We start from the raw sequence: 24,869 nt of genomic DNA on the forward strand, positions 1-24,869 counted from the left end.
TGCACACACTGTCACCTTTACACACGTGGGACAAGGAGTCTCCGGAGATCACATAAGTAAAACTCACTTGACTAGCACAATGACATCTAGATTACAAGCATCATCATATGAATCTCAATCATGTAAGGCAGCTCATGAGATTATTGTATTGAAGTACATAGGAGAGAGATGAACCACATAGCTACCGGTACAGCCCCGAGCCTCGATGGAGAACTACTCCCTCTTCATGGGAGCAGCAGCGTTGATGAAGATGGCGGTGGAGATGGCAGCGGTGTCGATGGAGAAGCCTTCCGGGGGCACTTCCCCGTCCGGCAGGGTGCCGGAACAGAGACTCCTGTCCCCCAGATCTTGGCTTCGCGATGGCGGCGGCTGCGGAAGGTTTCGCGTACCGTGGCTTCCTCCCTCGGGGTTTTTAGGTCGGGACCTTTAAATAGGCGAAAGGGGAGCCTCGGAGGGGGCTCGGGGCCACCACACCATAGGGCGGCGCGGCCCCCTCCGGCCGCGCCGGGGTGTGGTGTGGGGCCCCCGGGGCTTCCCTCCGGCGGCTCTCGGGTGTTCCGGATGGTTCCGGGAAAAATAGGAACCCGGGCGTTGATTTCGTCCGATTCCGAGAATATTTCGTTACTAGGATTTCGAAACCAAAAACAGCAGAAAACGAGAACCGGCACTTCGGCATCTTGTTAATAGGTTAGTTCCAGAAAATGCACAAATATGACATAAAGTGTGCATAAAACATGTAGGTATCATCAATAAAGTAGCATGGAACATAAGAAATTATCGATACGTTGGAGACGTATCAGGAACCTTCATGTATATGTCCGAATCTAGTGAACCGTAAAGATATGCGGTCACGACGTCCATCAACTGCATAGATAGACGATTTTGCACTGCCAAAGATATTAGATATCGGAAAGTGATACCACTCATCACTGGAGAATATGTCTCATTGAAATCAATGCCGGGTCTCTGTGTGAAACCCTGTGCTACGAGCCTTGCCTTGTATCTCACCACCTCATTGTTCTTATTCCATTTCCGGAGGAAAACCCATTTGAATCCCACAGGGAAAACTTTGGGAGGTGTTGGTATTGCTTCTGTGAATACCTTCCTTTTATTAAGCGAGGCAAGTTCTGCTTGTATTGCATCCTTCCATTGAGGCCAGTCGGAGCGTTTTTCACACTCAACGATAGTCCTTGGATCATGATCATTAAGAAGGGTATTTGCAATTGTAGCAGAAAAATAAGTGTCGACAATCGTAGACTTACGGTTGAATGATTCTCTAGAATCGATATAGTTGATGGATATCTCATGCACCATTGTTAACTCTTCGTGATTTCCCAATAAGCATGAGTCTAGGTGTTCCGATGTCCCAGCCAGTGTGTGCAAGCTGGAGCTGGGTTGTGGAGGTTGCCCTTCCACTGGGTGTATACTACCCATAAGGTGTTTGTCAACGTTTAGTTGACTTGCATCTACTGACTTTGAGGAGTTTCTCCTCACTCTCCTTTGCTGCTTGCGAGAAGCAGGATCCTGGTCAGAGGCCGTACTACTCCCCCTCTTTTTGGGAACGGGTAGTTGAGTGGTTTTAGTTGGTACATCCACTCTTTCGGGTGCATTTCTGGCCGGATTCAAGGATTTTGTGACACCTTTTAGATCAGTAAATGAATCTGGCAGATTATTTGCAAGATGTTGCAAATTTATGATTTTCCGAACTTGGAGTTCGGTCTCTTGGGTACGTGGATCGAAGGATGAAATGGCAAGAGCATTCCAATTAATTTCCAGGCATTCTTTCTCGTACTTGAAATCTCCCCCTAATGCCGGGAAATGTTCATCATCAAATATGCAATCAGCGTGACAGGCTGTGAATAGGTCCCCAGTAAGAGGTTTGATACGTCTCCAACGTATCGATAATTTCTTATGTTCCATGCTACTTTATTGATGATACCTACATGTTTTATGCACATTATATGTCATATTTATGCATTTTCTGGAACTAACCTATTAACAAGATGCCGAAGAGCCGATTCGTTGTTTTCTGCTGTTTTTGGTTTCGTAAATCCTAGTAAGGAAATATTCTCGGAATTGGACGAAACTTTCGCCCAGGGTCCTATTTTTTGCACGAAGCTTCCAGAAGACCGAAGAGTCAACGAAGTGGGGCCACGAGGCAGCCAGGGGACAGGGCGGCGCGGCCCAGGCCCTGGCCGCGCGGCCCTACCCCCTGGGCACCTCGTGTGGCCCCCTGAACTACCCTTCCGCCTACTTAAAGCCTCCGTCGCGAAACCCTCAGTACCGAGAGCCACGATACGGAAAACCTTCCAGAGACGCCGCCGCCGCGAATCCCATCTCGGGGGATTCAGGAGATCGCCTCCGGCACCCTCGCCGGAGAGGGGATTCATCTCCCGGAGGACTCTTCATCGCCATGATCGCCTCCGGAGTGATGAGTGAGTAGTTCACTCCTGGACCATGGGTCCATAGCAGTAGCTAGATGGTCGTCTTCTCCTTGTTGTGCTTCATTGTTGGATCTTGTGAGCTGCCTAACATGATCAAGATCATCTATATGTAATTCTATATGTTGTGTTTGTCGGGATCCGATGGATAGAGAGTACTATGTTATGGTGATTATCAATCTATTGTTTATGTGTTGTTTATGATCTTGCATGCTCTCCGTTATTAGTAGAGGCTCTGGCCAAGTTTGTACTCTTAACTCCAAGAGGGAGTATTTATGCTCGATAGTGGGTTCATGCCTCCATTGAATCTGGGACAGTGACAGAAAGTTCTAAGGTTGTGGATGTGCTGTTGCCACTAGGGATAAAACATTGATTCTATGTCTAAGGATGTAGTTGTCGATTACATTACGCACCATACTTAATGCAATTGTCCGTTGCTTAGCAACTTAATACCGAATGGGGTTCGGACGATAACCTCGAAGGTGGACTTTTTAGGCATAGATGCAGCTTGGATGGCGGTCTATGTACTTTGTCGTAATGCCCAATTAAATCTCACTATATTTATCATATCATGTATATGCATTGTTATGCATTTCTCTATTTTGTCAATTGCCCGACCGTAATTTGTTCACCCAACATGCTTTTATCTTATGGGAGAGACACCTCTAGTGAACTCGTGGACCCCGGTCCTATTCTTTACATAGCATACAATTTATCGCAATACTTGTGTTTTATTATTTTCTTGCAAACATCTTCCACTCGATACGTTTAATCCTTTGTTACGAGCAAGCCGGTGAGATTGACAACCTCACTCGTTTCGTTGGGGCAAAGTACTTTGGTTTTGTTGTGCGGATTCCACGTTGGCGCCGGAATCCTCGTTGTTACGCCGCATCACATTTCGCCACCATCAACCTTCAACGTGCTTCTTGACTCCTACCGGTCCGATTAAACCTTGGTTTCTTACCGAGGGAAACTTGCCACCGTGCGCATCATACCTTCCTCTTGGGGTTCCCAACGGACGTGTACATCTACGCGCATCAAGCAAATTTCTGGCGCCGTTGCCGGGGAGATCAAGACACGCCGCAAGGGGAGTCTCCACTTCTCAATCTCTTTACTTTGTTTTTGTCTTGCTTTATTTTATTTACTACTTTGTTTGCTGCACTAAATCAAAATACAAAAAAAATTAGTTGCTAGTTTTACTTTATTTACTGTTTTGCTCTCTATATCAAAAACACAAAAAAAAATTAGTTACTTGCATTTACTTTATCTAGTTTGTTTTATTTACCGTTGCTAAAATGAATACCCCTGAAAATACTAAGTTGTGTGACTTCACAAATGCAAATAATAATGATTTCCTATGCACACCTATTGCTCCACCTCGCTACTACAGACATAATTCTTTGAAATTAAACCTCGCTTTACTAAATCTTGTCATGAGAGATCAATTTTCCGGTGTTAGTTCCGATGATGCTCGCTGCCCATCTCAATAATTTTGTTGAACTTTGTGAAATGCAAAAGTATAAAGATGTAGATGGTGATATTATTAAATTGAAAGTGTTTCCTTTCTCATTAAGAGGTAGAGCTAAAGATTGGTTGCTATCTTTGCCTAAGAATAGTATTGATTCATGGACTAAATGCAAGGATGCTTTTATTGGTAGATATTATCCTCCCGCTAAAATTATATCTTTGAGAAGTAGCATAATGAATTTTAAGCAATTAGATACTGAACATGTTGCTCAAGTATGGGAGAGAATGAAAACTTTGGTAAAGAATTGCCCAACCCATGGACTGACTACTTGGATGATCATCCAAACCTTCTATGCAGGACTAAATTTTTCTTCGCTGAATTTATTGGATTCAGCTGCTGGAGGTACCTTTATGTCCATCACATTGGGGGCGGCTACAAAACTTCTTGATGATATGATGATAAATTACTCTGAATGGCACACGGAAAGAGCTCCACAAGGTAAGAAGGTAAATTCTGTTGAAGAAACCTCTTCCTTGAGTGATAAGATTGATGTGATTATGTCTATGCTTGTGAATGGTAGATCTAATGTAGATCCAAATAATGTTCCTTTAGCTTCATTGGTTGCTCAAGAAGAAAATGTTGATGTGAATTTCATTAAAAATAATAATTTCAACAACAATGCTTATAGGAACAACTCGGTAATAACTATAGGCCATATCCTTCTGCTAATGGTAATGGTTATGGTAATTCTTATGGGAATTCTTACAATAATAATAGGAGTGTACCCTCTGGTCTTGAAGCTATGCTTAAAGAATTTATTAGTACACAAACTGCTTTTAACAAATCTGTTGAGGAAAAGCTTGGTAAAATTGATACTATTGCTTCTAGAGTTGATAGACTTGCCTCCGATGTTAATCTTTTAAAATTGAAAGTTATGCCTAATAATGATATTGATAATAAGATTACTACTACAGCAAATGCCATCCAAGTTAGAATTAATGAGAATATAAGATTAATGGCTGAACTCGCGTGCTAGGTGGGATAGAGAAGAAAATGAAAAACTAGCTAAAGAGAATAATGTAGCTAAAGTTTGGACTATTACCACCACTAGTAATGCTAACTCTTCACATGTTGCTGCACCTCCTACTATCAATGGTAAAATAATTGGTGTTGGCAATGTTTCTACTTCTAGTGCAAAGCGAACAAAACCGCCTCGAAATTGCTAAAACTGCTTGAAACTGCTTGTGATAAAACTGCTGAAATTTTTTCCAACCTTGGGAACAATGATCCCATTGCTGTAGCTCATAATGATTTAGATTTTGATGATTGCCACATCTCTGAAGTTATAAAGTTCTTACAAAAACTTGCTAAAAATCCTAATGCTAGTGCTATAAATTTAGCCTTTACAAAACATATTACAAATGCTCTCATAAAAGCTAGAGAAGAGAAACTAAAACTTGAAACTTCTATTCCTAGAAAGTTAGAAGATGGTTGGGAGCCCATCATTAAAATGAAATTCAATGACTTTGAATGTAATGCTTTATGTGATCTTGGTGCAAGTATTTCGTTATGCCTAAAAAGATTTATGATATGCTTGACTTGCCACCATTGAAGAATTGTTATTTGGATGTTAATCTTGCCGATAATGTTAAAAAGAAACCTTTGGGGAGGATTGATAATGTGCATATTACGGTTAACAATAACCTTGTTCCCGTTGATTTTGTTGTTTTGGATATCGAATGCAATGTATCTTGTCCTATTGTATTGGGAAGACCTTTTCTTCGAACTGTTGGTGCTGTTATTGATATGAGGGAAGGTAATATTAAATATCAATTTCCTCTCAAGAAAGGTATGGAACATTTCCCTAGAAAGAGAATGAAGTTGCCTTTTGATTCTATTATTAGAACAAGTTATGATGTTGATGCTTCTACTCTCGATGTTACTTGATTTGCACTTTCTGCGCCTAGCTGAAAGGCGTTAAAGAAAAGCGCTTATGGGAGACAACCCATGTTTTTACTACAGCAATTTTTTGTTTTGTTGAGTCTTGGAAGTTGTTTACTACTGTAGCAACCTCTCCTTATCATGTTTATGTGCCAAGTAAAGTTTCTATGTTATAGTTGATGTTATATTTGGGATCGCTGCGCAGAAACAGCATTGCTGTCTGTCACGAATCTGGGCACAGGCCTCTGTAGAAAATTCGAAAAAATCTGCCAATTTATGAGCGTGATCCTCAGATATGTACGCAACTTTCATTAGTTTTGAGTTTTTCCATTTGAGCAAGTCTGGTGCCAGCTTTAAATTCGTCTTTACGGACTGTTCTGTTTTTGACAGATTCTGCCTTTTATTTCGCATTGCCTCTTTTGCTATATTGGAATTATTTCTTTGATCCATTAATGTCTAGTAGCATTATGCAATGTCCAGAAGTGAAAATAATGATTGTGTCACCTCTGAATGTGTGAATTATTAATTGTGCACTAACCCTCTAATGAGTTTGCTTGAAGTTTGGTGTGAAGGAAGTTTTCAAGGGTCAAGAGAGGAGAATGATATACTATGATCAAGAGGAGTGAAAGTTCTAAGCTTGGGGATGCCCCCATGGTTCACCCCTGCATATTTTAAGAAGACTCAAGCGTCTAAGCTTGGGGATGCCCAAGGCATCCCCTTCTTCATCGACAACATCATCAGGTTCCTCCCCTGAAACTATATTTTTATTCAGTCACATCTTGTGTTCTTTACTTGAAGCGTCAGTTTGTTTTTATTTTTGTTTTTGTTTGAATAAGATGGATCCTAGCATTCACTTTGTGGGAGAGAGACACGCTCCGCTGTTGCATATGGACACATGTTTCCTTAGGCTTTACTCATAATGTTCAAGGCGAAGTTTCTTCTTCGTTAAATTGTTAAATGGTTGGAATTGAAAAATGCTACATGTAGTAATTCTAAAATGTCTTGGATAATGTGATACTTGGCAATTGTTGTGCTCATGTTTAAGCTCTTGCATCATATGCTTTGCACCCATTAATGAAGAAATACATAGAGCTTGCTAAAATCTGATTTGCATATTTGGTCTCTCTAAGGTCTAGATAATATCTAGTATTGAGTTTTGAACAACAAGGAAGACGGTGTAGAGTCTTATAATGTTTACAATATGTCTTTTATGTGAGTCTTGCTGCACTTGTTCATCCTTGAGTTTGCTTCAAATAACCTTGCTAGCCTAAACCTTGTATCGAGAGGGAATACTTCTCATGCATCCAAAATCCTTGAGCCAACTACTATGCCATTTGTGTCCACCATACCTACCTACTACATGGTATTTCTCCGCCATTCCAAAGTAAATTGCTTGAGTGCTACCTTTAAAATTCCATCATTCACCTTTGCAATATATAGCTCATGGGACAAAATAGCCTTAAAAACTATCGTAGTATTGAATATGTACTTATGCACTTTATCTTTTATTAAGTTGCTTGTTGTGCGATAACCATGCTTACGGGGAACGCCATCAACTATTGTTGAATATCATGTGAGTTGCTATGCATGTCCGTCTTGTCCGAAGGTCTATCATTTTAGTGGTTGGAGCATGCAAAATTGTTAGAGAAGAACATTGGGCCGCTAACTAAAGCCATGAACCATGGTTGAAGTTTCAGTTTTGGACATATATCCTCAATATCATATGAGAATAATAATCATTGCTACATGCTTATGCATTTAAGAGGAGTCCATTATCTGTTGTCCATGTTGTCCCGGTATGGATGTCTAAGTTGAGAATAATCAAAAGCGAGAAATCCGAAATGCGAGCTTTCTCCTTAGACCTTTGTACAGAGCGGCATGGAGGTACCCCTTTGTGACACTTGGTTGAAACATGGCATGCAAAGATCCGGTAGTCCAAGCTAAGTAGGACGAGGTGCGGACACTATTAGTATACTATGCATGAGGCTTGCAACTTGTAAGATATAATTTACATAACTCATATGCTTTATTACTACCGTTGACAAAATTGTTTCATGTTTTCAAAACCAAAGCCCTAGCACAAATATAGCAATCGATGCTTTCCTCTTTGAAGGACCATTCTTTTACTTTTATTGTTGAGTCAGTTTACCTATCTCCCTCCACCTTAAGAAGCAAACACTTGTGTGAACTGTGCATTGATTCCTACATACTTGCATATTGGACTTGTTATATTACTTTATGTTGACAATATCCATGAGATATACATGTTATAAGTTGAAAGCAACCCGCTGAAACTTCATCTTCCTATGTGTTGCTTCAACACCTTTACTTTGATTTATTGCTTTATGAGTTAACTCTTATGCAAGACTTATTGATGCTTGTCTTGAAGTACTATTCATGAAAAGTCTTTGTCATATGATTCACTTGTTTACTCATGTCATTACCTTTGTTTTAATCGTTGCATTCATTACATATGTTTACAAATAGTATGATCAAGATTATGATGGCATGTCACTTCAGAAATTATCTTTGTTATCGTTTTACCTGCTCGGGACGAGCGGAACTAAGCTTGGGGATGCTGATACGTCTCCAACGTATCGATAATTTCTTATGTTCCATGCTACTTTATTGATGATACCTACATGTTTTATGCATATTATATGTCATATTTATGCATTTTCTGGAACTAACCTATTAACAAGATGCCGAAGAGCCAGCTTGTCGTTTTCTGCTGTTTTTGGTTTCAGAAATCCTAGTAAGGAAATATTATCGGAATTGGACGAAACTTTCGCCTGGGGTCCTATTTTTGCACGAAGCTTCCGGAAGACCGAAGAGTCAACGAAGTGGGGCCACGAGGCAGCCAGGGGACAGGGCGGCGCGGCCCGGGCCCCGGCCGCGCGGCCCTACCCCCCGGGCACCTCGTGTGGCCCCCCGACCTACCCTTCCGCCTACTTAAAGCCTCCGTCGCGAAACCCCCGCACCGAGAGCCACGATACGGAAAACCTTCCGCAGACGCCACCGCCGCGAATCCCATCTCGGGGATTCAGAGATCGCCTCCGGCACCCTGCCGGAGAGGGGATTCATCTCCCGGAGGACTCTTCATCGCCATGATCGCCTCCGGAGTGATGAGTGAGTAGTTCACCCCTGGACCATGGGTCCATAGCAGTAGCTAGATGGTCGTCTTCTCCTTGTTGTGCTTCATTGTTGGATCTTGTGAGCTGCCTAACATGATCAAGATCATCTATATGTAATTCTATATGTTGTGTTTGTCGGGATCCGATGGATAGAGAGTACTATGTTATGGTGATTATCAATCTATTGTTTATGTGTTGTTTATGATCTTGCATGCTCTCCGTTATTAGTAGAGGCTCGGCCAAGTTTGTACTCTTAACTCCAAGAGGGAGTATTTATGCTCGATAGTGGGTTCATGCCTCCATTGAATCCGGGACGATGACGTAAAGTTCTAAGGTTGTGGATGTGCTGTTGCCACTAGGGATAAAACATTGATTCTATGTCTAAGGATGTAGTTGTCGATTACATTACGCACCATACTTAATGCAATTGTTCGTTGCTTAGCAACTTAATACCGAATGGGGTTCGGACGATAACCCGAAGGTGGAATTTTTAGGCATAGATGCAGCTTGGATGGCGGTCTATGTACTTTGTCGTAATGCCCAATTAAATCTCACTATATTTATCATATCATGTATATGCATTGTTATGCCTTTCTCTATTTTGTCAATTGCCCGACTGTAATTTGTTCACCCAACATGCTTTTATCTTATGGGAGAGACACCTCTAGTGAACCGTGGACCCCGGTCCTATTCTTTACATAGCATACAATTTATCGCAATACTTGTGTTTTATTATTTTCTTGCAAACATCTTCCACTCGATACGTTTAATCCTTTGTTACAGCAAGCCGGTGAGATTGACAACCTCGATCGTTTCGTTGGGGCAAAGTACTTTGGTTTTGTTGTGCAGATTCCACGTTGGCGCCGGAATCCCCGTTGTTGCGCCGCATCACATTTCGCCACCATCAACCTTCAACGTGCTTCTTGACTCCTACTGGTCCGATTAAACCTTGGTTTCTTACTGAGGGAAACTTGCCACTGTGCGCATCATACCTTCCTCTTGGGGTTCCCAACGGACGTGTACATCTACGCGCATCAAGGTTCCAGGTACTTAATAATCGACGGCGATTTGTACCCCACATAGATCCCCAGTTTTCTGTGTGGGCCCATGGATGTCCGCTGAGGTGGTGAGATCGGGATGTATGTAGCACATCCGAACTTACGCAGATGGGAAATGCTAGGTGGCTTTCCACGTACTAATTGCAGAGGGGAAGTACTGTGATATGCAGTAGGTCGCAATTGGATTAAGTCAGCAGCGTGTAAAACTGCGTGACCCCAACACGAGGTTGGCAAGCTGCAATTCATTAACAAAGGTCTTGCAATGAGTTTGATCCTCTTAATAAGGGACTCGGCCAAACCATTTTGAGTATGTACATATGGAACAGAGTGCTGAACTTCAATCCCCAGGGCCATGCAATAGTCATTGAAGGCACGTGAAGAGAATTCTGCAGCGTTGTCCATGCGAATTGATTTAATTCGACTTTCTTGATAATGGGCCTGTAACTTAATTACTTCCCTCATTATCTTGGCAAAGGCATGATTCCGTGTGGAAAGAAGGCACATATGTGACCATCGTGTAGATGCATCAATTAGAACCATGAAATACCTAAACGGTCCAGACAATGGTTGGATGGGACCACAAATGTCTCCTTGAATTCGTTCAAGAAATTGCAGTGGTTCAGCTTGTATCTTGAGGTGCGAAGGCCTCAGAATAAGCTTTCCCGTGGCGCATGATGTGCACACAAAATCTGATGACTGAGGGAATTTGGACTCATGCAAATTATGACCAATGGAATTGCTAGTAATCTTCCTCATCATCCCGATACCAGGATGGCCTAGGCGATAATGCCAGGTTTGGAATGCATCAACATTCTGGAAAATTACCTTGTAAGCAACATGTTCTACGGGCTTGATGTACGTATAGTACAGTCCGGACGACAGAGAAGGAATCTTTTCAAGTACTTGCTTGCCATATCCATATTCTTTTGTGAAGAGTAGATACTCCTCTTTGTTGTCTTCATGGGTTTCGATGTGAAAACCATTCTTACGGATATCTCGATAACTGATTAAGGTACGTGAAGAATCGGGATACAACAAGGCATCCTCAATTATCACTTGTGTACCGTTTGGGAGGGTAAATATGGCACGTCCAGTGCCAACAATTACCGTATCGCGTCCGGCGATAGTTAAAATATCTCCATTCATCTTTTTCAGAGTCTGAAAATATTTTAACTCCCTCAGTATGGAGTTTGTGGTAGCACTGTCCACAAGGCATAATTCCTCTTCCATCGGATTGTCCCCGTAGAGAGCTATATATAAAAATGAAGAATTTCAGTGAGAAAACCTTATTTGAATATATAGTATACAATCTCTATTATATCAAAGTGCTGATACAATATAACTGACAACAATACTTATGTTCTATTGCAACACCGCATCAGAGAATATTGAAATCCATCATGGTGATGTTGGAATGAACTATGCAAAATTAATGACAATTTCAAGAAGTGAACTTGAAATTAGTAGTGTGAACTTCAAATTGTTAAGTATGACATGTTGTAGATACTCCCCAAAAAGAATTTTAGGGTCCATCTCTCAGCACTAGAGAGTATAATCTGATGAAATCAGTAGATACTCATATTTCTAGAACCTTATGTCATAACTTAATAAAATGTTTGGGAAAGTACTTTGTTAAGTAATCATAATGTCAGATATGACAAAACAGTAGTGGTGATAGTCTGCAATGCAGTAGATCAACACACTACCTTGTATTCCCAATACATCAATATGAAAAAATCACTTGAAATTTTGCATATCAATTCTCGTGGTCGTATCGAGCCAAAGAACTCAATTAAGATGACAAATTGATCTCTTATTTGCAAGAAATTTCATTGAAGGGGAGTGTTAAACTGTATATATGTAGCTGTCTAGAGTTCATGTATATCTCCTGTATGTACCGTGGTATACGGTCCCACATGTAATGTCCTTGGTATATATATATGTCACACCGGCGGCCCGATTAGGGTTCAACGCCTCCCATAATATTTTCACAGCCATGAGCTACAATATATATGAGTTGAAACTAAAATTTGATGACATTACCTGCTTAATTCACGTAGTCAATGTAGTAAATTAGCATTACAACTTCCTGCCAACCTCACGCAGGTCGATGCGGCATCATTTGTGCGTACGATTTTGAGTCCTACGGGCCGGCACCGGCTAATAACGCTCCACATCGACGGTGAGCCGGCCGTATGCGGCCTCCCTAGGAGCAAAGGAGGCGGGGCCTCGAGGAGCATGTGAGGCGGGGCCTCGAGGGAGTAGAGGCGAGCTCCCCCGCTATCCGTCCCCCCCCCCCCCGCATAAGACAGCTACATCGCTGCTCGCTCCACCTCGCCCGCCACCGTGACCACCACGCCATCCATAACACCCGCAAGGTCTATGAGCGCTGCCTCCTCGACACGTTCAGCTTCTGCTCCCTTGAATGCAAGGTACGAATGTGCTGCACAAATCTTAACTTTAGTCCACACGAGAAAGAGGAAGAAGATATAGAAATACTCAAAGCCAAAGATATACAAATACCTGTTGAGCATGCACACTGTAGAGAGCTACCTGACAGTCACAGATTCGCGCCATAAATTGCCTTGAAAGCTCTTGGCAAAGACATGCCAATTGAGAAGGCAGATAAAGAACTTGTAGCTACTCTTCTAAAAACAAGTCTCATCACAATTGAAAGAATATGGAGAAAGGCAAGAGAACAAGAGATAAAAGAGCTAGATGTTAATGTCTCAAATCAAAAGAACAGGCGCTGTGGGCGAAAGAGAGTAAATCTTGATCTGTCAAGGATGCCTTCCATTCCTCTAAACAAAAAGTCTACACTGAGGGCGCTCGCAGGGGAAGGGTGTTGCCTATGCCACCTTGCAGAGAAGGTTCAAATGGGGTAAAATAAGGTGGCATACACCCTCAAGCCAGCTTTGAAACCAGAAAACAAGATTGATAGGCTGAAATTTTTCACTTCAATGATTGATCAAACATCAACAGCCGTGGCAGAACCATCGTTCCTTAGTATGGAGAACATACTTCATATCGACGAGAAATGGTTTGACATGACAAAGAGGAACAGGAAATTATATCTACTACCGGAAGAAGAACGAGATCCCGTGTGAACTATTCACAACAACAACAATATAGATTATAGAAAAGGTTGTGTTCTTAACTGCGGTGGCCAAACCCCGATACAATGAGCAAAAGGAAGTCACGTTTGATGGTCAAATCGAAATCTGGGCATTTGTCGAAGAAACTGCAGACAAGTACAACTCCAAGAATAGGATGAAAGAAACGATGAAACTAAAGACCATTATAGTTTTTTTAGGCGAAAAACCATTATAGTTATTACAGATATAATGAGAGAATATCTTTGTGAAAAGGTAATTCGAGCAATTGCATATGTATGGACTAAGAATGAGGGAGCCATAACCAGCTTTATCCAACAAGACAAGCCATGTTCTTTCAAATGATCCAAGTTTCCTTGCCGCTGTTAGTGACGTGGAGCCATTCCATAGAAACAGAACTCATGGGTAGCGTGTCACAACAGTGGATATATTTCGTACTATTGTATCGTTCATTTTTTCATATAACTTTGTAGCTAGCTAAAGGTCCCATCATATCCATTAATCTTTTAGAAGAAAAAAAACTCCCTCAAACCTTTTCTTAGAAAAAAACACACACTATTGTAGCTGTTGATCCGTTTCCCGTTCCGTCAAGCTGATTTCATATGCTAGGACACTTTTCATTTCTTATTATTAGTCCAGTAAAAATGCATACAATTTGTACGGACAAAACATGTTATAAATGTGTTATACTGTTCGTACATGCCAGACAAAAATAAACGATTAAATAAGCACATGAGAAACTCTTAATATGTCAGAGATAGAATGGCACATTGGCACCAATGGCGAGGTACTTTGTGGTACGCGACGACGTATGTGTTATAGTTGTAGGCTTGTAGCGTATCGTATGCATGCACACGTACGTAGGTATACTTGCGCCTAGACGATCTCTGCGGTGAGGCCTTGGACCTCGAGCTGGAACTTGTCCATGGCGTCCTTGGGCAGGCAGATGGGCACCACCGTGCCCTCCTCCCCCTTGCCGTTCTTGGACCTGGAGAAGTAGTTGGTCACGCCGGGCAACGGCCCCTCGCCGCCCTTGGCCGGCCCGCCGTACACGGGCTCGCCCCACCCGAAGTCCACGCTCTTGAACCCGGCGTGGCTCACGTCGGAGACGATGTACGTCCGGGCGAGCGCGAACAGGGGCCGGCCACGGAGCACCATCAGGTCCGCCACCGACTGCAGGTAGTCGTACGTCACGGCGGACTTGGCCTTCTTCACCAGCTCCAGCGCGTACCCGAGCCCGCCCGCGCACAGCTCCCCGGCCGTGGTCGTCGCCACGGAGTAGGCGAACGCGTTCCCGTAGAAGCCCTCGGGGAGCGGGACGTCGGCGCGGCCCCGCGCGTTCACGATGAAGGAGAGGCGCACCTCCTCGTCGGCGCCGTACCCGAGCGCCGCCGTGCGGCCCAGCCAGATGCAGGCCGCCACCAGCTCGAACCGGGAGCTCCGGCCCATGTGCGGCGGCGCGCGCTGCCGCAGCCCCGCGATCTCGCGTGGCCCGAAGAAGAACGGGACGCGCGCCATGTCGCTGGCCGGCGTCGACAGCATCCTGTCCGCGCCGCCCGCCGGCTCGCTGTACTCGGGGTGCGGGTACGATGGCTGCGGGGGTTGCCGCGCCATGAACATCTCCCTGCCCCACGCCGGCGGCACCGACGGCCCGGGCTCGCCACGCGCCAGCTCGCAGATGACCTTCTCGAACTCCATGCCGCCCGGCGCGTCCACCACGCAGTGGCAGAAGCGCTGCCCGAAGATGAAGCCCCCGCACTTGAGCCTCGTCACCTGCACGTCATACGTAACGACATCATTAATCGAAACCTCGTCACCTACCGGCTCCTTTAAAATCGCCGCTCTCCATCGTTAATTGCACATCACAATAACTCTGACCGGTACGTATCAGTGACTGCCATGTGTCCGTACAACTGTACATACCTGAATGTAGAGCAAGGGGCGGTCGATGACGGGCTCGACGCCGGCGACGGTGGTGGCCTCCAGTATGAACTGCTCGAAGCAGGGGAAGGGCGGGCTCTGCACGTCCCCGAAGTCTTCGGCGGTGAGGTCGGCGTCGGCTTCGACGAACATGACGCCGTGCGCCTCGCAGTCCACAACGAGCTTCCTGCCGGCCTCCTCGCGGATGCGGCCGGCGAGCGGGTAGTAGGGGACGAGCGCCCTAGCCAGCGCCTCCCGGATGACGGCGGCCGGGTCCACGCCCTGCTTGGACGGGTCGGCGCGGTACAGGTGGATGCCCGAGCTGTAGAAGCGCATGCCCTCGGCGTCGTCGAGGTCCGACAGCGCCTTCGTCTCCGTCGGCGTCGGCGCCGCTGGCGACACCAGGACCGGCTCGCCCCGTCGCACAGTAAATGCCGGGAGGATCGGCGACGCCATTGAGTTGAGAGCGAGCTGGCTGGAGATTCTGTGCACGGTGGTGTACGTAAGAGCTGAAAGTGTAGTTAGTTGTGGAGATGTGCTGCTGAGTGCTGAGTGGAGTGTGTTATATAGGACGGGGACAGGATCGATTTTGGGGTTGGTGCCCAATTCCACGGACAGTAGGTGCACTGGGATCAGTAGTGGGCGCTGGTTTTTTTTTTTTTTTTTTTTTTGAGCTAGTGGGCGATGGTGGAGTTGGCCATTCGGGGAGTAAGAGCATCCCCACTCGTTGGCGCTCCCCACGCTCAAATCCGGCGAAATTTTCGTCCGGATTGGAGAAAGATTTGGCGTGGGGAGGAGTAGTTTCCCAGTCGTGTGCTCCCCAAGCGCCGTTTCTCGGGGAAAAAGAGGATGGTTCGGGGAATCCGGACGAAAGAGGAGACACGTGGGCGTGGGCGGTTGGTTTAGCTTCATCCGGAGTCCCGGGAGACCCCGGAAAACCGAGGATGGCATGGGGAGTCCGGACGAAAATAGGCTCAAATCCGGACCAAAACGAGGAACCGGTGGCCTGACTGGGCCGTTTTTCGCCGTCCGGATGAAAAAAAGTAGCCGTGGGGGGCTCTGTGGGGAGACGAGTGGAGATGCTCTAAGCGCAGGACGCACATAACCAAAGGAGTCATAATTACTCACTCCATTTTTTATTTATACTTCACGTTCTCTGGGTCTGTCAAGTAAAAATTTGGACAAATTTAAATAAAAATATAGCAAAGATATGAACATCTAAAGTACCAAAGGATATAGTATGAAAAAGTAATTTATGATGCTTCTAACAATATGGTCTCTGTTTCAATGAATAAGGCACAATTTTTTTTCTTGTTTTATCTTTCACCAAAATTAATCTATGTACATATAAGATATTTGATACAAAATTAGTATTACTAGAAAATATTTTTTTAATACAATTCTACTATATAATCGAGATATTATTGTCTAATTTATTCGGTCAAAGTTACATTGAAATTCACGTGCGTCTTATTCGTATGAACGGAGGTAGTAGATTTTATGGTCTTCTCCCCCGAATGTGACGTTTAGGAGAGATTTAATCCATCACATGCTAGCATCTTGGAATGCTTTAATTTCAACGGTTGGATAATGTCCAACTAACGCAAGCGATGGATGAATTTTGATCGAATCTGCATAGAGTGATAATTTCTTTATTGATTCCATGTACAAAGCTTTGATCCAACCAACGCCGCCGGTGTATAATAGTAAAAAGAAGGTTTGAAAGATGAAGATACGTTTAAAGAATAATTTTTTGGTTGGTATCTTCGTCGACGTGTGATCCTCACCGAAGATAACTTGGCTAAAACGAATTGGCACGGTAGTACAAAGTGTGTTTTCTGTCATCATGATGAGATAATCAAACACCTTTTTTAGTGTCAGTTTGCTAGATCTATATGATCAGTCATCCAAGTAGCTTTAGACTCGTATCCTCCACTAGTGTAGCCAATGTTTTTGGGAATTGGATGTATGGCATTGATCACCGATTTAGAACGCTTATTAGGGCGAGAGGGCTTGCCGGGCTATGTAAAATGATAAAAAAAAATTAATGATAAAAATGTCTCTCTTATGCAGGTTATCTACCGATGCACCAATACACTCCATTCATGATCTTTTTTTTACCGGGTGGAGAATCGCGACTTGTTTACAAAGGTCTATACACGGTTGGAGGCCATAGCGAGGGATACTGTTTCCCTAACATGGTTGGCCGTATAGTCTCCAGATAGGACCCCCATATGCTTTTTTTTTACATTACCTCAACGATGATACCTAATTGGCCTTTTACATCATTTTTAGATTTAGGCAAAGGCCAGGTGTAATACTTTAACTTTTAACTAATGGAGCGTCTCTTTATTAAAAAAGTATATTATATTGTCAATATTATTATTTTTTGCTAAATATTTAATCAAAGTTTAACGTAACTATACGCAATTATTTGTGAACGGAAGGAGTAAGACGGTCTAAAATCAACTAATCGGCAATGATATGAAGTCTCATGAAGATCACACCACATTGCTTTATTTTGGCCTACTTTCATATTCCTTTCTCCGTGATCTCCCTCGTTGGTCAAAGCAGTCGCACCGAAAACCTTAAACAAATTTCTCATTTCTCAACGAAAACGACGGCTGAGCTGCGACACCACACCAATTCAGCCATGGGTTCGACCGGCGCACACCCTGCATCTGCATGCATTGTCAGTGTGTGAGCGGATGGCTTGAGTGAGTGGCGTCTGGTGGCCGTTTGCTTGCCGGGAGACTCATCATCAGGTCGCTTAGTTGAGATGTGTAAATCAGACCTCGGCTTTTTGACTAAATGGGGGGGAGAATTAAATGGCGGCCATGGGAATCTTTTTACGGGGTTTTGTGTAGTTTTCTACGCAGCATTATTAGCCGGTGCCGGCCCGTGTGGGCGTCAAATCGTATGCACGAATAATGAGACACGACCCAAGAGGTTGACACGTAGGGATGGCAATGGGGGCCCGTTTTCCGCAAACCCGTGGAAAATTTATCTATTAGAGGACGGATATGGGTAACTTTCATCCCCATAAGCTTCCCCATCCCCGCTCCCCGCTAACCATCGTTATAATTTTATATACATGTAAATTGATATATTTTTATATGAAATATATTGTAATATTGTGTCTAATGTAGTATATTTTAATATTATTAAACATATGATACTAATATGTTGTCATTTTATCTCGTACATATTACAAAGTTGCTTATTTCTATGTGCAAAATATATAAGATCATAAAATAACGAGAAGATTATTTGAATTTTACTTCTTAATAGGGAACCGATCCTCGTCCCGAACCCGGTGGGGATGAAAATGGGAAAAACGTCTTCCCAATTACTAAATGGGGATGGAAATGAGATGGCACTCCCCGGTCGGGAGTAGACCCGTTGCCATCCGCAGTTGACAGGAAGTTTGTATTGCTAATTTTCCAAATTTTGACTGTATCGATCCGCTTAACTGACCAAAAGCAGTTGGCAGCTCATTCACTAATACTCCTTGCATTTTTTTTAAGGGAGCCTCGACCTGAAATTTCCAAGTGCACGGTAGAAGGATTGGGGTATCTAATACATTCGACACTTTCTCATTTTGCTCCTACAACTTTCTGATTTGACACCAGCTCCTATTCTTCTGTACTAAGTACTCGGTCTTGTTACATTATGCGCTAGAACGGTCATATTATCCAGATTTCGTGTAATGAGGTGTCTATTTCCGGTATGATTTATTTTGCAGAAAATAATAAAGGAAAAATGGTTTCCTCGTCCGCCTATGGGGTGTCAAAATTTTCTTGGCGTCTAAAGCCTACCGCGAACCCAAAGCGTTCACGTCAGACATGAGTAGTAGTATAGGTATCAGGCAAGATCGCTGGCATCTTACGCTTGTATATATACCACCAATCACAAGTATTCGTTGACCTGAATCAAGATGGCAAACGATCGACTTTTTGAAACAATTTTCCGTCAATGATTGGATCCGCATGAATTTTTGGAGGCGTGCCTGCTAGCACGCTAGAGAGGGAGAGAGATTATAGAGAGGGAGAGAGATTGGAATATAATGGATGTTGTACTGAGACTCTTGGGCGAGTATATATAGTGGTACAGATTTGGAGGCTAAGATAACTCTCCTAGAGATATGGTAGGCAGAGATTACAAATCCTAAACTACCTAATATACATATACCAAATATATCTCTAACACTCCCTCGCAGTCGTAGCGGTAGTGACGTGAACAACAGTAGCGTCGCGGACGGTCAGACTGGAGAGAAGCCGATGGTAGGAACCAACGGGCTGACACTCCCTCGCAGTCGTAGCGTGAGCGTCGTGGACGATGTCACGTCGCGGATGCTTGAACTGTAGAAGAAGCCGAGGTGCTCATGCGAGATGATAGCCCTTTGTGCCGATGTCGAGGTAGCCGAGAGCGTGGGTGCTGCAACCATGGTCGAGGGAGCCACGCGAGGGATTGCCGTGGTCGATGTCGTGGCCGGGTGCCGATGTCGATGTAGCCGCAAGCGAGGTGGTGTGCGAGGAGAGTGACGGAGACGCACCGAGGCAGTCGTGGAGATGGTCGATGCCGAAGTCGATGCAGTCTGAGTCGTCGAGGACGAAGTGCAACCATAGTTTTGCCAGAACCAGGCGCACGTCGAGGACGAAGGCATACTCTGGTTTTTCCAGAACCGAGTACACATAGAAGAACTCGGCGGTGACGCGGTCGAGGCAGTCGTAGAGGCGATGCCGATGAAGACGTCGCCGAAGCCGATGAAGATGAAGCGCCGGTCCGAGCTTGCCAGTCTCAGGGACGCGTCGGGGACGAAGGCACGTACCGGTGTTGCTAGTACCGGGTGTGCGGGGGCAGGGAATAGTACAAAGTACGCGCCATGTCGGAGTAGACTACAGAGGAGGTCTCGACGACGGGTGTCGAAGTAGAGGAGCAGGTGGCGTAGTCGGGGAAGAGGCGAGGACGCTGGCGGCAAAGCTATAGTGTACGAAGACGTAGAAGGCGGCTAACCCAGTGGTGACCTGGGGTGGTCATGCTGGACGCGTAGACGGGGGTTGCGGTGGTCGGCGAGCCCAGCGCAACCTGGAGTGGTTGGCGAGCCCATCGGCGACCTAGGGTGGAGGTGCGACGGCGGTACACGAAGTAGGCGAGGAAGACCCGACGACGTGACGAAGACCATGCGCGGACGGAGGTGACCCACGCCGAAGGGGCGGCGCTGATAAGGGATTAACTTATCAATGCCTACAAGTTGTAGACTAGGGTTTAGTTGAAAGTAGAGGGCAAGTAGATCTCGAAGGTTTCAGCCGAAAAGTACTCGACTGCTATGAAAACTAGGGTTGTCTGGAAAACTATGAATCGATCCTCTCTTTGTCCCTCGACTTCCCTTTATATAGGAGGCGGAGCCGAGGGATTTGTCATACATAAGTTACATAGTCCGGGAGGGTTTCTAACCTGTCCCGTAAAATTACAAGTCTCTATATTTCCTAATACAATTCTATCTTTCCAAACTATATCTCGATTGGGCTTCTGGGCTTTGTAAATTTTCGGGTCGTGGGCCTTCAGTAAACTCCGGGTACCTTCTTCGGCAGGCCCATTGGGGATGCCTATGTCAGGCGTTGTGGTGGCCTCAGACGTCGATGCGCGGGGGACGGCGAAGGTGACCGCGTGCAGCGACGCCACGGCCCGAGGGGCCGACGTAGCTGCAGGGCGCGAGTCGGTGCAGCGGCGGGAGACCAACAGCGATTTACCCGCCTCGGAAGGCGCGTCGGAGGCCAGTAGCGTGGACCAAAGGCGGCAGCGCTGCGGCCCGAACGGGCAACGCAGCGGCAACCCGATGCTCGATCGGTGGTAGGCGCGTGCGCGGGGACGTGCTTGGCGTAGACGTGTGCGGGCCGGTTGATCAGACCGACGGCGGCGCTACACGTGCCATGGCGTAGACTACGCGCTGCAGATCGGAGTCGTTGGTGACGTTTTTGGTGATGTCCTGGGCGATGACGGCGAAGACGAACCGGCGATGGAGACCATGCAGGCAAGGGCGGCCAACTGCGACGCAAACTGCGTCCCACCCACGGTAGATGGAGGCGGGCCGGCCGAGGCGGAGACAATGTGGTAGCCTACCAAGGCAGGCGCTGCAGCCAGCCATCGATTCGACTGCGGTGGCCGGCGTAGGGCGGATGATGGAGGAGAGGCGGTGCAAAGTCGACGCTGAGGTTGGAGTAGAGGCGCGTGGTGACGGCGGCGGTGGGCGACTCAATCCGATCTATGATCGGCAAAACCAAAAAAAAAGAAAAAGTCGATCGAGCGACCGGCGGAGCAAAAAGAAAATCAATCTACGGATTGAAAAAAAGACTCGATTGCAGCAGATCAATGGATCGGCGGACGAACCCTCATACGGGTTGCGCGGCCCCCGAAGTAGATCATGGAGATCGACCTCCCCGGGTGCGGTGCGGCGCGGAAGCTTGGGCGGCGGCTAGGTTAGGATCGGCGCCGCTCTGATACCATGTAGAGCGATAGAGAGGGAGAGAGATTGACGGAATATGATTGATGTTGTATTGAGCCTCTTGGGCGAGTATATATAGTGGTACAGATTTGGAGGCTAAGATAACTCTCCTAGAGATATGGTAAGCAGAGATTACAAATCCTAGACTACCTAATATATCCATACCAAATATATCTCTAACACTAGCCAACTGGTAAATACGTCAATAAAAATTGATTTTTAATTCTGCTATCAATTCAAATATAAGCGTTTAGTATTTCCTTGTCATGTGGGAAATATGGGCCTGTCATGCTTGTGTGCCACATCCCAACTAATGCCCCCATCTTCCTGGTAAAAATTAGGACAAAGAATCGTATCCGGTCTCACTTCACTTCACTCCACTCCACATCACTCCACAACCGCCCCCTCTCTAGACTACAACACATATCTCGTCGGTGAGGCGGATGCTCGTTTTCGGCCGGAGATCTTCGTCAAATGCCGATGAACTTCAGTGCAACACGTTGGCCATGGAGTCGCGCCAATAAGTCATGTCAAGTTGGACCTGCCGTTAATAAGTCATGTAAAGCTACTAGCTCGTCACCGACCTCCACCATGGCCACGACGGCACGAGAGTGCCCTCGCCCTCCCGCAGGTTTTACCTTGTTTACATGTGCATGTTCACCTTGTATTTGTAGCTTAGATCTACTCTAAGCGCCGGTGTTTTTTGTGGTTTGATTCGATTATATTGTTTAATTCAGATCTACAATATTGTGTTATATTGACGTGATATATGTTTTTAGCTAATATTTACTGGAGATCTAGTAATGTGTTGCTTAGATCTACTGGCACAAGTAGGTAGTTCAGTGGGTCGATTGAAAATAGAGTAGAAGTAGTACAATATTGTGTTATATCGGCACATATATGCTCTAGCTAATGTTTACTATGGATGTACTAATATTGCGTTATATTAACATTATTTGTTATCTCTAGCTAGTCTAGATGTACAAATCTGTTTATGTTGAAACTATTTTTGCTAGGGTACACTGCATAAGGAGAATTGGTTACCGATATTATGTCTTGATATGTGGATATGCTAAGATCACATAAACAACGACGTAACCAAGATGAACAAGCACGAAAGCCGTTGACAAGGTACAACAAAGGCTACAAACCAGGATCTTGCGGAAACAGTGGCAGATCTTTTCACATGAAGATGTGTAGAAGACAGAGAGACACAATCAAGGATGACTCATTTTATAGCTAGCAATCGAATGTATGTCGTAATGCATGTATACAAGTGTTGTATGAAATGTACAATCAAATATAATGAAATTTTGGTTCTATGTTTTAGTGAAATGTTGCATGGGTTACTGGTGCAGCTGGATATGCAGGTACAACTATTAGGCGATTACTAGATCGTTTGCAATGTTTCCAAAAAGAAGACGATTCGAATAAACATCATTGTTTCCAATTGTCAGGAACACACGGTAGGGTACAAAAAAACCCGTTTGCGACATGCCTCCTTATCGCAAACGGTTCCTGTTTTTTTTTTCAAAATAGAAGCATAGCCCCGACCTCTGCATCAATTGATGCAAACAGTTCCTGTAAACTTAGAGTATGCAACAACATATTCGGTCGCACACGGTTCTAAGAACCGTGTGCTTTGCTTGGGCGTATCGCCCACCTTTGCATAGCATGGTTAGATTTATAGTGTGCAACAACCCATTTCAGATGTGTGCAAGTAGTGCAAGGACATGACAATCTCTGGATCGGCCGGGATGCGGTTATATGAGTGCATGCATGACTGATTAGGGATGTAGCTATTTAGGGGGAGTAGCACGTTTGTTGTACCAATCCTCCCCACCTTTATTCTTAACACCAAATCCACGCTCTTAGGCTACTATAGCCAGACTACTACTACTTTGTACAAGCTAGAGTTCTTTTTTATTTTGTAACAGAGCGAGATAAAATTTTACTATAGCTATAGGGTTAGCATCTTGAAACTCTAATTGATTGACTGCAGAAGCAAGTGTAGCAAACGGTCGTTGCGTGTCAGTCCAGTCAATTTTAACGTTGAGAAACAAAGAGAGATCATGCATGTGCCGCGTAGTGTAACTGTGTAAGACAATGCGTAGACCGTAGACGCGACACAGCTCGGTGACCTTTTGTGCCCACTGATTTGTACACTGCACCAAGCATAAAAGAGCAAGGAATGACGTGCTAGCTAGGTGGTAGTACGTCTTGTGCAGCAAGAGTCTCTTCTTGCCGGATACAAAGTCCTGTCAGATTTGGTTGGTGGAAGCGTGACTGGATCTTTGAAACCTAACTCATCCTGATCCATTCGTACCACACGTACGGGTGCATGCATGGCCTGGCCACGTTTTGAATTTAACCATTTGGTTTCGATCGTTGACTGTCTGTTCTTTGACGGCTCCACGTAATCGTCTCACTGTAATAAGGGGTGTTTGGTGTGGCTTTTTTTGGCTTTTGGCTTTGGCAAAAGCCACCAAAAGCACCTAAATAGGTGCTTTTTTTGGCTTTTGGATTTTGGAAGCCAAAAACAAAGATCCTATTTTTTTGGCTTCCAAAATCCAAAAGCCATTTAGGTGCTTTTGCTGGCTTTTGCCAAAGCCAAAAGCCAAAAAAAAGCCACACCAAACACCCCTAAGCAAGCTGGCACATACGACGACACAGGTCGACGACGAACGTCCACCGATTTTTTTTTTTCAATGACTAGGTCGATGAGCTGTGTCGTAGACGACGGACGGAACGTTGTGTAACAAGAGTCTTCTTGCCGGGATATAAAATTCAGTGACAAGAATTTTGGTTGGTGGAAATGTGTGTGGATCGTTGACTATATGCACCTACTTGATCGTCCGTTGTTAGGTCGTTAGCACACGTCCACACGGGTGTCATGTTTTAAATTCGGAAATGCTTCACACACGACAACTCCCTTCCGATGTGTGTACTACCTAGTGCTAGTTAATTCCCCTTCACTCCCTAGTGGCTAAGTTAAGCCCAAACTCAAACCAGCAATACTGTTGAGCATCTTTTTATGGTTCCTAAATCCCAATCTGAAGCAATTTAACTTGTTCTTGCCGTGATTGAGATATATCAGTCCGCCATGGACGAAGAGCAAAATTGAGCGCCACAATGAGAAGGGCATTTCCAATGGAGCGACGTAAACGGATCCATAGTGTTCGATCTGTCCACCAGACGCAAACGTGCTTCAAAAAATGCTCCACGAACACGTATGGGTGGACGGACCTGCCTGACAGCGACACAGATGTTTCGTCTTCAGCGTGGCATA

The 24,869-nt window shown here is 44.9% G+C and overlaps 1 protein-coding gene across 1 annotated transcript; it reads right to left on the reverse strand.

The window, feature by feature from the left end:
• Positions 1-14,031: 14,031 nt before the first annotated feature.
• On the reverse strand, positions 14,032-15,531 carry LOC124660960 (benzyl alcohol O-benzoyltransferase-like). The gene is made up of 2 exons (XM_047198812.1): positions 15,079-15,531; positions 14,032-14,928 (listed from the first exon to the last, which is right to left on the reverse strand). The coding sequence occupies exons 1-2, from the start codon at positions 15,529-15,531 to the stop codon at positions 14,032-14,034; spliced, it is 1,350 nt and encodes a 449-aa protein (XP_047054768.1).
• Positions 15,532-24,869: the final 9,338 nt, after the last annotated feature.

This window comes from Lolium rigidum, chromosome 1 (genome assembly GCF_022539505.1).
Source record: "Lolium rigidum isolate FL_2022 chromosome 1, APGP_CSIRO_Lrig_0.1, whole genome shotgun sequence".
Classification (NCBI taxonomy): domain Eukaryota; kingdom Viridiplantae; phylum Streptophyta; class Magnoliopsida; order Poales; family Poaceae; genus Lolium; species Lolium rigidum.

What these genes read in the sequence shown, in the direction of transcription:
- LOC124660960 (XM_047198812.1), bottom strand. Translation starts at nt 15,531, where the DNA reads ATGGCGTCGCCGATCCTCCCGGCATTTACTGTGCGACGGGGCGAGCCG. An exon ending in GCCCCTTGCTCTACATTCAG is followed by an intron (nt 14,929 to 15,078) that starts GTATGTACAGTT and finishes TATGACGTGCAG; the next exon opens with GTGACGAGGCTCAAGTGCGG.